The sequence below is a fragment of the Choloepus didactylus genome, chromosome 2 (assembly GCF_015220235.1).
Source record: "Choloepus didactylus isolate mChoDid1 chromosome 2, mChoDid1.pri, whole genome shotgun sequence".
Lineage (NCBI taxonomy): Eukaryota > Metazoa > Chordata > Mammalia > Pilosa > Megalonychidae > Choloepus > Choloepus didactylus.
In genome coordinates, this window is record NC_051308.1 from 118664153 (window position 1) to 118679042 (window position 14890).

Here is a 14890-nt window from a genome sequence, read left to right on the forward strand (position 1 = left end):
GCTTCAAATTCTCTCTGAACCATTCTAAAAGATCCAAAGGAGGGATGATGAGGTCACCATGATTGGGATTCCTTATCTGTGACTGAGGAAAACTTTTGGATAGATCTATATTATCCCCAGGTCAAAAGTAACACATATATTTTAGCTTAGCACCACTGGCCCATAAACTTATTTTTTCAATTGCATATTACCCTAACTCAGCAAGTAGGAGTTGAATAACTTCTACAGGCTCCTTATAATCCTTTCACAATTTGATTTTTGTTCTTTTTAACAAATAAGTCAAGACTGTAAAGTGACCCACCCATCACTACTCTAGGACTCAACAGCAAAGGTGAGATAAAACGTGGGGTTCTCTCAACTACCAATCTGGGACTGTCACCAGGGCTACATTCCTCTTTATTCTTCCCCAACCCAGAACCATGGATGAGCAAGTCAAGGAAGTAGAAAGCAATGATGCTTAAATCTCTCACTTGTTCTGGCCAATTCGGTGAGCCCTGGCAGCTGCTTGCAAGTCATTCTGCGGATTAAAATCACTGTCAACAAAAATAACAGTATCCGCTGCAGTTAAGTTCATGCCAACTCCACCTGAAAACAATGCAAGAAGGAATGTGATCAGTAGCACACAGACAAGGAACTAGAAAATAAATAGACAGGCTAGAGTGGGTCAGATTGATAATTTGGAACCAACTAAAACAATTGGCTTCATCCTTCAAAATGACACCCCATCTCCAACTCCAGGGCCTTGTAGTGCTTAAAATTGCTACCTGAGACTTCCAGGAAGATGGCAGAATAGGAAAGGCAGAGCAAACTTCTCCCCCATGGAATAAAGAAAAGGCAGAAAACAACCAGGACAGTGGTTCCAGGATGCAAGCAGCCAGAAAAGGACCTCTACAATATATAGTGGGGACCTGGATAAAAAAGCAAAGAAATTACGACGGAAAGGACAGAGTGAATTTACTCAATTGTGACCACCGCCAGAACTGGCAACCATGTGCAGGCTGCTGCAGGAGAGAAAGAAGATGTGCACTCCCACACTCCCATTTCAGCAACCAGCTGGGGAGATAACCCTTCTCAGTTCCGCAGCCGGGAGCTCCCGTGAGCAGACTCGGGAACCAGTGGACTAGTGTTGGCCATGCAGAGAAATCTTGGTGCAGCACACAGTGCCTGCCCCTCAGTTCTAAAGTGGAGCACTGTAGGGACCGGGCTCTAAGGAGAACCGGGGAGCCCTCTCCTCAGGAGAGGGGACGCAGAGCTGAGCAGAGCCAATCCAAACAATTAGCAGGCAGGAGTGACAGTCTGTGCCCTGTTGCCTTTATTCTTCCTCCAAAGAAGCCCGTAATGTGCACAGGCAGAGAGGCAGGGATAAGAAAGGGTGCCACACAGAAGCACCAGGAGCCTCACCCCTGCCCGAGGCCTGTGGAAGTATGGCCAGCAGGGATCCTGTGGACAGACTAAAGCACACCTCTGAGCTGGCAGAGGGCTGGGGAAGGTGAAACTCATAAACCTGCAGTCCAAGACTGATCCACCCAGGAGTCTGGGAATCACCAGACCCAATGTGCCCTTAAGCAGATTCTCCACTGAACTGCACAGGGCCTACCCCACACTCCCAGGGCTGGCAGTCTCTAGTATGCATGGAGGACTGCTGTGTTGATTGGATTTCCACCTGGTTTGGACCCAGTCCACCACACAGCTGTAATCAGGGAAAAGCAGGCTTGAGGGGAAGAAGTGACCAAAGAGTGCCATCTTCTGGGTAAACAGGGAAAGTACACCCTGGCAAATAGCGGTTCTGCCAAATTTTTATACTGATGTCTAAACAGACTTGCATCTTCCAAAATAACCTTATTAAGATAAGCAAATGCCATGAAATCAACAGAAAATCACAAAGCATATGAAGATCCAAGAAGATATAGCCAAGCCTACTGACCAAATTAAAAAAGCCTGAGGAGACACAGAACTTGGAACAAGTAATCAAAGAACTACATACAAATCTCCAGAACAACTTCTATGGGTTGGCTAAAGACAAAGGACACCAAGAAGACACTAGAAGAGCATAAAGAAGAATCTGAAAGAGTAAATAGAAAAATAGCAGATCTTATGGAAATGAAACTGAAGACCAAATTAAAAAATATTAGAGACACACAACAGCAGATATGAAAAGGGATGAAAGAATAAGTGAACTAGAGGACAAAACAATTGAATGCAAATGCATGAAAGAACAAATGGTGAAAAAGATCAAAAATCTGAAATGGATCTCAGGGAAATGATGGATAACATGAAGTGCACAAATATAAGAATCATTGGTGGCCGAGAAGGAGAAGAGAAGCATAAAGGGTTAGGAAGAGTGTTTGAGGAGATAGTTGGGGCAAAACTTCCCAACCTGTATAAATGACATAAATGTGCAAATCAAAGAAGCCCAATGAACTCCAAATAGAATAAATCCATATAGACCCACTCCGAGACACATTCTAATCAGATTGTCAAATGCTAAAGAGAAGGAGAAAGTCCTGAAAGCCACAAGAAAGAAGCAATTCACCACATACAAGGGAAACCAAAAAAGACTAAATACTGACTACTCAATGGGCACCATGGAGGTGAGAAGGCACTTTATGACATATTAAAGATTCTGAAAGCGAAAAATAGCCAGCCAAGTATTCTTTATCTGGCAAAACTGTCCTTCAAAACCAAGGGAGATCAGATGTGGCCTCTCTCTCTCTAAGCCCACTCGGCAGGTAAACTCACTGCCCTCCCCACTATGTGGGACATGACTCCCAAGAGTGTAAATCTCCCTGGCAATGCAGGACATGACTTTGGGGGATGAGGGTGGACCCAGTATTGTGGGACTGAGAAAGTCTTCTTGACCAAAAGGGGAAAGTGAAATGAAATAAAATAAAGTTTCAGTGGCTGAGAGATTTCAAATGGAGTCGAGAGGTCATTCTGGAGGGTATTTTTATACACTATATAGATATCCCTTTTAGTTTTTAGTATATTTGAATCCCTAGAAGGAAATAACTGAAACTGCAACCCATTGGCCTTGATTCTTGAAGACAATTGTGTAACTATGTAGCTTACACAGTGTGACTGTGTGATTGTGAAAACCCCATGGCTCACACAACCGTTATCCAGTGTGTGGACATATGAGTAGAAAACTGGGAACAAAAATTAAATGAAAAATAGAGGGGGGTGGGATGTTTTAGGTGTTCTTTCTTACTTTTATTTTTATTCTTATTTTTACTGTTTTTGGAGTAATGAAAAGGTTCAAAAATTGTGGTGACGAATGCACAACTATATGATGATAATGTGAACAACTGATTGTACACTGTGGATGATTTTATGGTATATGAATATATCTCAGTAAAACTGAATTTTAAAATGAGGGAGAGTTTAAAATTTTCACAGAAAAACAAATGCTGAGAGAATTTGTTAACAAGAGACTTGCCCTGCAAGAAATATACCAAAGGGAGTTCTGATGACTGAAAGAAAGACATGAGAGAGAGGTCTGGAGAAGGGTACAGATCTGAAAAGTGTTAATAAGAGTAACTTAAAGGATAAAAAGAGAGAGAAGGAAAAAAATACATTTGACAAATAAAAACCAAAGGATAAGATGTTTGGTTCAAGTACTGCCTTTACAGTAGTAACTTTGAATGTGAATGGATTAAAATCCCCAATTAAAAGACACAGACTGACAAAATGGATTAAAAAGAATGGTCCATCTAAATGTTGTTTACAAGAGACTCATCTTGTATAAGGATACAAATAGATTGAAAATGAACGGATGGAAAAAAATATACCATGCAAACTGTAACCAAAAGAAAGCAGGGGTAGCTATACTAGTATTAGACATAATAGACTTTAAATGCAAAGACACAAGAACAATGAAGGTCACTATATATTAACAAAAGGACAATTCACTGAGAAGAAATAAGAACCATAAATGTTTATGTACCCAACCAAGGAGCTCCAAAGTATATGAGGCAAACATTGACAAAACTGAAGGAAGCAATAGACATTTCTACAATAATAGTGGGAAACTTCAATACACCACTCTCTTCTACAGATAGAATAACCACAGAGGATAAATAAGGAAATAGACAACCTAAACAATGTGATAAATAAATTAGACCTAAAAGACATATAGATTCTTGCATCCCCAAACACAAGGATATACATTCTTCTCTGGTGCCCATGTAACATTCTCCAGGATATATTATATGATGGGGGCACTCAAAAAATTTAAAAAGACTGAAATTACCCAAAGCACTTTCTCTGACCATAATGCAATCAAGCTGGAAATCAATAACCACCAAAGAACCATATCTTTCACAAATATATGGATATTAAACAACACTCTTAAATAATCAGTGGGTCAATTGGAAGAGAAATTGGTAAATATCTGGGAATGAATGAAAATGAGAACGCTATGGGATGCAGCAAAGTTAGTGCTGAGAGGTAAATTTATAGCTCTAAACACATACATTAAAAAGGCAGAAAGAGCTAAAACCAAAGACCTAACTGAACAACTGAAAAAGCTACAAAATGAGCAGCAAACTAACCATAAAGCAAGTAGAAGAAAAGAAATAACAAAGATTAAAGCAGAAATAAGTGAACTGGAGAACAAAAAAACAACTGAGAGAATAAATAAAACCAAACGTTGGTTCTTTGAGAAAATCAACAAGACCAACAAACCCTTAGCTACACTAAGTCAAAAAGAGAGAAGGTCCAAATAAACAAGATCAGAAATGAGAGGGGCGTCATTCTATGGATCCCAAAGAAATTTTAAAAATCATAAGACGATACTATGAACAACTGTATGCCAACAAACTAGACAACCTAGTGGAAATGGACAATTTCATGGAAACACATAAACAACTTAGACTAACTAGAGAAGAAATAGAAGACCTTAACAAACCAATCACAAGTAAAGAGATCCAGTTATCAAAAATCTTCCTACAAAGAAAAGCCCATAAACAGATGGCTTCACAGGCGAATTTTACCAAACATTCCAAAAAGAACTAACACCATTCCTACTCAAACTCTTTAAAAAAAGCTGAAGTAAAAGGGACACTACCTAATTAATTTTATGAAGCTAACTTCACTCTAATACCAAAACCAGATAGATACTACAAGAAAGAAAAACTACAGGCCAATCTCACTAATGAATATAGATGTAAAAATTCTCAACAAAACACTTACAGATCAAATCCAAAGGCACATTAAAGCAATTATACAGGACAAAATGGGGTTCATTCCAGGCATGCAAGAGTAGTTCAACATAAGAAAACCAATCACTGTAGTACAATACTAACAAATCAAAAAGGAAAAATCAAATGTTCATCTTGATAGATACCGAAAAAGCATTCGACAAAATTCATTCTCCTTTTTTGATAAAAACACTTCAAAAGGTAGGAATCAAAGGAAACTTCCTCAATATGATAAAGGGCATATATGAAAAACCCATAGCCATTATAGTACTCAATGTTGAGAGACTGAAAGCCTTCCCCCTAAGATCAGGAATGAGACAAGGATGCCCACTGTCACCACTATTATTTAACATTGAGCTAGAACTTCTAGCCAGAGACATTAGGCAAGAAAAATAAATAAAGGCAACCAAATTGGAAAGGAAGAAGTAAAACTTTCATTATTTGAAGATGATATTATCCTATATTTGGAAAATCCTGAGAAATTGATGACAAAGCTACTTGAGCTAATAAATCCATCAAAGTGGTGGGATAAAAGATTAATGTGCAAAAATCAGTAATGTTTCTATACAATAGTAATGACCTAGCCAAACAGGCAATAAAAAAAAGATTCCATTCACAATAGCAACTAAAAGAATCAAGTATCTAGGAATAAACTTAATCAAGGATGTAAAAGACCTTGACACAGAAAATTAGAAAACTTGACTAAAAGAAATAAAAAAGGACCTAAGTAGGTGGAAAGATATTCCATGTACGTGAATAGGAAAGCTAAATGTCGTTAAGATGTCAATTCTACCCAGGTTGATCTATAGATTTAACGCAATTCCATCAAAATTCCAACAACCTACTTTGCAGACTTGGAAAAGCTAGTTACCAAATTTATTTGGAAGGGAAAGGGGCCTCAAATGCCAAAAACATCCTAAAAAAGAAGGAAGTGGGAGGACTTACACTTCCAGACTTTGAAGCCTACAATGAAGCCACAGTGGACAAAACAGCATGGTATTGGCACCAAGACAGACCTATCGATCAATGGAATTGAATTGAGAGTTCGCAAATAGACCCCCAGATCTATGGTCAACTGATTTTTGATAAGGCCCCCAAATCCACAGAACTGGGACAGAATAGTCTCTTCAACAAATGGAGAATTGGATATCCATAACCAAAAGAATGAAAAAGGACCCCTACACCACATCCTATACAAAAATTAACTCAAAGTGGATCAAAGACCTAAATATAAGAGCAAGTACCATAAAACTCCTAGAAGATAATGCAGGGAGACATATTCAGAACCTAGTAATAGGAGGTAGCTTTTATGATTTTATATCCAAAGCACAAGCAACAAAAGAAAAAATAGATAAATGGGAACTCCTCAAAATCAAATGCTTCAGTTCCTCAAAGGACTTTGTCAAAAAGGTGAAGAGGCAGCCAACTCAATGGGAGAAAATATTTGGAAACCATATATTTGATAAGAGACTGATATGCAGCATATAAAGAAATCCTACAACTCAACAACAAAAGTACAAACAGCGCAATTATAAAATGGGCAAAAGATATGAAAAGACATTTTTCCAAAGAAGAAATACAAATAGCTTAAAAGAACATGAAAAAATGTTCATTAGCTATCAGGGAAATGCACACTGAGATATCTCATATTTATAAGAATGGCTGCCATGAAACACAGGAAACTCCAAATGTTGGAGAGGATGTGGAGAAACTGGAACTCTAATCCACTGCTGGTGGGAATATATAATGGTACAGCCGCTGTGGAAGACAGTTAGGTGCTTCCTCAGAAAACTAAATATTGAGGTACCTTATGACCCAGCAATTCCACAACCTGGTATATACCTAGAAGATCTGAAAGCAGTGACACAAACAGGCATTTGTACACTGATGTTCCTAGCAGCATTATTCACAATTGCCAGAAGATGGAAACAATCCAAGTGTCCTTCAACAACCAAATGGATAAACAAAATGTGGTATATACATAATGATGGAATACTACGCAGCAATAAGAAGAATGAGGTCCTGAAACATATGACAACATGGATGAACCATGAGGACATAATGCTGAGTGAAATAAGCCAGACACAAAAGTAGAGTTATTGCATGACATCACTAATATGAACCCCCTGGATAATATAAAATTAGTACCTTAAAATGTAGAATATAGGGGACCTAGAGATAGAAGCTAGAGAAGGGAGAATGATTACCTAATATGTACACACTTATTAATGAGGCTGAACTTAAAGATATGGGAAAGGACCAGGGTGATGACAGTTCATTAATGGGATTATAAGTATCAGTGCTACACTGAAAGCAAACATGATTGAAAGGGGTTGTTTAAAGTCGTGTATCTCACAGATTAGCACTATAAATTTAAGGTCTTATGTGATCTACTTCTAAGGTGTGACATTTGTACAAAGAGTTAACCACAGAGTGTATATGAGAAAAACTACCTATTGTATACTATGGACTATATTTAACAGGAATACCTTACTAGTACCACAGCAATACTAGGGGTATATAATTGGGAAGGGGGGTGGTGGTAAGAGTTAAAGGGTATTCTGAGTTATGGTAATTTTTTAAAATTGAGAGTGATGATTGTACAACCAAGTGAGGATAATGTGAGACCTTGATTGTTTATTTTGGACAGAATATATGATATGTGAAATTAGAGACCCCCTACTTAATAAGTAAAGCCCTTGATATTGAGGCTTGCTCTTATGAAACTTACCGTTTCATATGTAAAGTGCCTAAAAGTCACTTTCAGAGAACCTCTTCTGTTGCTCAGATAATAGCCTTTCTCTCTCTAAGCCCAACTCTGCAAATAAATTCATTACCCTCTCCCCTACATGGGACATGACTCCCAGGGTTGTTAGTCTCCCTGGTGGCATGGGACATGAGTCCCAGGAACAAGCCTGGCCCTGGCATCACGGGATTGAGAATGCCTTCTTGACCTACAGCAGGGAAAGAAACCTAACAAAATAAGGTTTCAGGGGCTAAGAGATTTCAAATAGAGTTGAACGGTTTTCCTAGAGGTTATTATACAAGCTTCACCTAGATATTGCAAATGGCCGCAGTAAGCCAAGCCCAACAGAATTCCTGAAAATCCTAAAAAATACCCAGGTTCCTATCTGAGACTCTATAAAAGTTTCACTTATTATGTTTATTGTTTGGAAACTTAAAACTTCTAGATTGTTACTATGACAGATAATTCCCAAAACCCAGAGGCACCAGTCTCTTCAAGAACACCAACCAGCTGCATCCCCCTTCCACATAATGTCAACACCCCTTTTCAATGTGAACAAATTAGAATGGTCATTGCCTAGATATCCCTGAAGATTGAGACAGTGATCAAATGAGAGGGAGGAGTTGTAACAGAGAAGATAGGATTTAGCAAATGATTATGACTACTGAACATTATATAGGTGTTTCTTTTTAGTCTCTAATGTATTCGAACAGCTAGGAGGAAATACCTTAAATTGTGGAACCGTAACCCATACTATACTTTGAATATGCTCTATAACCGCTTGTTAAACCGTACTTTGAAAGTTATCACTTTCCTGTATATTTTATATTTCACAATAAAAAACTTTTTGTTTTAAAAGTGTTACCTGAGTTCACATTGTCTAATTTGGGAAAATGAACTACTGAATGCAACAGGATGAGGGTAACAGGGGCAAGAAGCCCAAGTGGATACTTAGGTCAGTACCAAGAAGCCATTTTAAATCTCTTCTGCTTAAAAATCTTGATTGGATTTTGTTTAGAGTAACGGGTAAAAAAAGACACTTGCTCTTTCAGAAAACAGTTCTAAATATGAGATGGGTCTGCTGTGGCACTGTTAAGAGAAAAGCTCATCAATTTCAAGTTACAATTAGGTAGCAGGATCCCTAATAAAAGCTAAGGAGAAGTGCAGATGATATTACACTCTTCAGCAGAATGAGAAATTACCTCCCTCTGATTGGAGAAAACTTGAGTGAATCTTTTGTGTACTTGTTTCCCCCTTAATCGAAGAGAATGTAACAAAACCATGGCAAGACAAGAAGACTCCATAGAACAATGCTCTGATCTTTCTTCATTGCAGTAACAAAAGGGCTAAGAAGGCTCCTTGGACTACAGGAGTTAATTAAAAGAACTATGAAGGCAATACACTCTTCTCTTTGATTAACGTGGAAACAAACACAGAACGAACTCCCTCTTGCCAGGGTCATTGGAGTTTGTTGCTGAAACATAAGCAAGCCTAAAAGGGTATTTTGCCAAGAGCTTGAATTAAGGACTAACTTTTGAGAAGCACCACTGACTCTAAGCTGGATCTCAAGTTAAGTCAGGCAGGAAGATTCTAATTAAAGCCTTCACATAAAATTGAAGTTGGAATAAGGAGACAGTAAAGACTGATTACTAAGAGAAGCTAAATTATACCTAATAATCATGACAGCTAGCACTTATGCTGTGCTTACTACATGCCAAGCACAGTTCTAAGCACTTAACATTTATTAATTCCTTTAATCCTCACAACAGCCCTATGAGTAGTTATTATTATTATATTATCCCCATTTTATAGATGTTAACCCAGAGAGGTTAAGAGACTTATCTGAAGTTACACAGCTAGAAGGTGAAAAACCCAGGATGACCTGGCTCCAGAACTTGTGCTTTTATCTACTATGCTATAACACCTTCCAGGCATTTATTTCATTACAAAATGTGCTCCATTAAAGTTATCCTCTTCTGGGGTTGATAGTGTACAAATTCAGCTCCTCTTAATTAAGGGGTGACAATTTTATAAATAAGCTATAACCTTATTTTGGGGGGCTGGGAGAAACATTCATGAGTTATCACTGCCATCTGGTGGCAATATGACTCATCACAGAAATATCTGAAAGGCAGAGAGAAGTCTTTTAAATACTGCTTCAGCTCCTAGAAGATATACTCTGTTTTGACTGATGATGACTAAGTACTCCAAGGAGATGAGCTGAAAAGCAAAGATCTCTTTTTTCCTAATTTTACACAGTTCAAATATAATACTGCCCTCATGAAGATGATAAAATAAAAAAAGTATAAATGGAACTGTTTTCCCAGCACTGATGATACATTGGCACTGATCCTTCCAATTTCTCATAAGACATCCCTGAGACAAGTGATCACATGAATAAATGGCTAAGATCTGGGGTGCAGTCTACTATGATCTTGGAAGAGACTGAGGACAAATGTATCTTATTATATTTTATATTATTAATTTTATTAGGGAGATAAGATATACACAGGTGAAACAATCTCCTTATGGTCAAGGATTATAACTAACACTTCTTTTATATACCCTTGAAATACTAGGCACTTAATAAATGCACTCTGCATAAGACTTAACTCTCTCTCTAAAAGATAATGATCTCTAATGGAGGATACACTTTTTTTTAGTGTTCCTACAAGTTCAAAACTAATTAAATGTCTGGTTGGTTGCTCATGACATGCACATGAAAGATAATTTCATCTCCAAAAACTAAGTTTATATTATTTACTAGTATATAAAAACATTCTAAACTGGTAAAGCACTACAAATGTCATATGTAATATTCATGATTTCAGTCATATATAAGCAATGTAATAAATAATCCAAAATTGCTGCAGTTTCATTACAATTACAGTTGGGTTTTTTTTTTTTTTTTAAACTAGATTTTTGTCAAGCTTTTATAGAGGCACAATTTAACAGCCAGGTTGTTACCTCATTTCTCAAATTCACAGTTGGAAAGGAGAGCTGCCGCCACTTAAAGTGAACAAACCATTCTACAAAATTGCATAAGTAATTCAGGACAATCCCAAGGTCAGAGGCCAAACAAACAAGAATTATTTTCCAAAAACCCCAGGTTTCAGCCTTCTTTTATAAAAGGATAGTTCAGGTTGCATAGAAAATAGCACCATGCCAGAAGTGCAATACCTTGGTAAACTTATGTCAACTACCTCAATTCACCTTTTTTACATTCATTAATGACCTCTCCTTTTGGAGAATTAAGGAAGTAGGTACTAATGGCTGAGATTTTAAAGTACTGTATCACCCCTTATTGGTCCACTCCAGTAAATGCCTATGTGGCCTACCTGCCCTGGTACTCAAGAGAAAAATAAAAATGGGCTGTTGTCCAAAGTTCTTAATGGCCAGGTGTCTCTCTTCTCCTCTCACAGAACCATCCACACGCTCATAGCTATAGCCTTTACACCAAGGGAAAAAAAAAACATAAACAGAAGCAGAGAGATATTAATCCTTTTCAAGTATTCTTTGGGGAATAAACAATTAAATGAGCCCCAAACCAAACAATCAATTTTGTCTCTTTCTATATATAGCCACATATGTTAAACCAATCCCATTGGGGAAAAAACCTAAATTCAAGGGACAATTCACTTTACAAAAGGACTCACCATAATACTCTCCTCTGGGTTTTTGCAATGTATGTAGTTAATGTATTTTGACATTCATGGACTTAATATTCATTTATAGCTTTTCCCAAACAACCCTGAACATCCACACCATGGTGCTAATTTCTAATTCTGCTGAGACAAAATTTTCAATTATGCAAGCAGTAAAACAATCACTTGGGAACAGGTGAGTGAGCCTACCTGATAGCTTAGCATCTGTCTTTCAGTGAAGCTTCAGGTTTCTCTGTCACCAAAGACCCATGATGGGAAGAGGAATTAAATGTTCAAGCTGTGTTTATGAATTTGGGGATTCCTTAAACCACCAGTGGGCATTCACTCCAAGTGTCCACTGGATCAGATATACTTCAGTACTTGGAGAGCATCAACTGGATCTGAGAAACTCATTCTGGACTCAGGTTTTAAACAGTTTTCAGGTAGTGAGGTCTGGCATTGGTATTTCTTCACCACTGGCCTCAAGATTAACCAATGTTATAGCCTTTTCCTATCATCCCACATAAATTTTATTATATATTAAGTGGTGTCCCCATAGGAACGTAATAACCTACATTCTCTACTGTGTTTGAAAAAAAATTGCCCTTACCTTTCCCCTGACTGATACATGGGATTTTCATAATTTCAATATTCCTCCTTTCTACTGATCCTGAATAAGTGCTCAAATGTTGAGTTGAATGTTGCAGTACACTGAAAGCTTTTGTCACTGAAACTTTTTATCATGCATTTTTCAAAAAAAAAAAAAAAAAAATTTCAAGAATCCTTAGTGCAACATTTGTGCCCATAATTTTAAATCACTTCAGTGATGGGAATCTGTGTGTTTATTTCTACCCATGTGTCTCTACCCTGCTGTCCTGTCAATCCTTGCCTTCTACACTTCTCTTTCTTACACTTTTAACCTTCTATTTGTTCTGAATAATGTTCTTACACTGTTTTCCTAACATTCCCACACCTCATGCATGACCCTCCAGATTACTCCTCATAGTCTTATTATGACTGTCAAGTCTTTAAAAAGTCTAACAATATGGTGGCTAAGGGGAGTCACCTCGGTAATCCATATAGTCTTGGAGAATATCCAACATTTGGGTCATTTGGGAGAAAAGTAAAACTCGATGACCCCTGGAAAGAAAGAGAAAAGGAAAAAGTATCAACTCCATTAGAATTTAAGGAGGGTTTCCCTCAGGAAAAATTTATCAAAGAATACAAGGTTACACATAAATGAAACACTAATACAAAAATATAAATGCCATCGTCATTTACAGAGATCTCCTCAGAAACTCTAAATACTGATATAAGATACATACCACATGTAACTATAATCTGCCCAAGCAGTAGTGCTCAAACTGGTATAGGGATATTCCCAGGGGCATGTGTCAATATACCAAGGTTTAAGAAGCCCTAGGATAATCAAGGAGACTCTTTCTGTAATGTCAATTTATTCAGCATAAAGAGATATAAACTTTTAATTTTAGTAATAAATAAATGTAGATATGTGAAGAGTACAATGAAAAATTCAAATGCATAAAAAACAAAACAAACACTGGAGGCCCTGAAGAGCCTGTGGTCAGTCACCAACAGTTATTCCTTACTTGAGGGTGCAAAATTACTATCCTGTCATCTAGAGGTATGTTGACTGAGTCTAAGAAGCAACATTTTAGAGAACTAAGCAGCAGGTAACATTTCATATCACATCTGACACATAAGAAAATTAATGTATTGGGAGAAGAAAGAGGGCAGGAGGAGGCAAAATGATGGATTAAATCAGGGACAAAGTTTAGCCCAGAGCTCCATACTATCAGCCATTATTTTAAGTTTGCGTAAACAAAGAAGCACGGGAGCAAACGAGCTTCCAAAGGGTATAAGAAGAACAACTATGGAGAACTCCTTCAGCCTCTAGTCCCAAGTGGGGTGGACAAAACACTGAGCTTGAAATTGAGGACCTCAATTCCAGACCAGCTCTGCCATTTGCTGGCAAAATGGCCTTGGACAAATCACATAAGCAATCTGGGCCTGTTTCATCACTTCTGAAATAAAAAGGTTGGACAGAAGATATTTATGGGTCCTTCTCCAACTCTTCCACACAGTAGATATATTAGAGCCAATACAATATAGTCACATATTTTATAAATATAATTATATATATATATAAATATAGTCATGAAATTATTTAACTTGCACATTCCTAAGGTTGGTAGGTTTTGCCAAATCTGAGGTTTTAGGTTGGTTCAGGCTGTACTAGGGGCAGTTGTTCCAAACGGACAATTTTGAAATCCTTGAAAAGATGGGCATTTCCTAGACTCCCCTAGGAGCATTAGGAACATTATGAACAGGCTGGGCACCAGGTCACTGGATACTAACTGAACCTTTAGAGGACTTCTGATACCCTACTTATGTCTCCAGGAAAGAATCTCCCAAGTATATCCTGAGTTCAAAATAAACCCCACTGGTTAGCAAAAATGAACATATACTGAGCCCTTATTATGTGCCTATTTTATGCAAAATATCAGCAGGAAATTATAAAAAGAAATGCTTGATGCTGTTCTTAAGGAGCGAAACAATATAGCTGGAGTGATAAATTTAACACATACCAATTAACCAGATAGTAGATCAAGGTACTGTACTGCCAAGTACTGGATTCAGACTATAAGTGCTAGGAGAGTTCAGGGAAGAAAAGGATGCTTGTGGAGGGACTGGGGTTGGATGGGAGGGGTATACAATTGAAAAAGAGATAGAACCTGAATCAGAGTCCTGAAAAGGAAAAATGAAATCAGTCTCAAGAAATCAGTGAGTTCCTCACTATTCTTAAGTCACCAGCTCAGAACAGAAAATATGAACCTATCACCTACCTGGAATACAGAAATGCCAACAGCTTATCCAACAGGTGAAGTTTACCACTAGCCTCAATCAAGTGGTCTCCAATTTCAAAAGGCTCTGGCTCTACACCTAGAGAAGAAAAAGGAAAACTTACTTCCAGTAATTTTCCCCCACTCAAGATAGAGTCCTGAATAGAGAAGTCAATGGCCAGGCTACAGGGAAAGGCCACATTTCTTCTAATTAATAATGGCCCCAAGTATCTTTTCTCTTTGAGGAATTTTATAATTATTTGTTTGCATGATGAAGTATAACATAATCCTAGAGCCTATCTCATACCCCAAATGCCTAATAAACATATATCCAAGGAACAAATCCATGCTTTAGGAAACTGAGGCACAGGGAGATGCTAAAGATCAAGGGGACCCAAGAGCAAAATCTTGAGGCTTTCACTCTAGAAAATGAATCAA

The 14890-nt window shown here is 37.7% G+C and overlaps 1 protein-coding gene across 4 annotated transcripts in view; it reads right to left on the minus strand.

The window, feature by feature from the left end:
* The window catches only part of CHD1L (chromodomain helicase DNA binding protein 1 like), an 89852-nt gene that overhangs the window by 22539 nt on the left and 52423 nt on the right, over nucleotides 1-14890 (minus strand). For 3 of the 4 annotated variants that reach the window (XM_037826208.1, XM_037826207.1, XM_037826210.1), the window contains exons 10-13: nucleotides 14456-14552; nucleotides 12655-12728; nucleotides 11283-11393; nucleotides 471-585 (exon numbers count right to left, since the gene is read on the minus strand). In XM_037826208.1, the coding sequence (XP_037682136.1) occupies nucleotides 471-585; nucleotides 11283-11393; nucleotides 12655-12728; nucleotides 14456-14552 (397 nt within the window). The remainder of the gene's footprint in view (nucleotides 1-470; nucleotides 586-11282; nucleotides 11394-12654; nucleotides 12729-14455; nucleotides 14553-14890) is intronic. The other variant, XM_037826209.1, reaches the window with a different exon arrangement.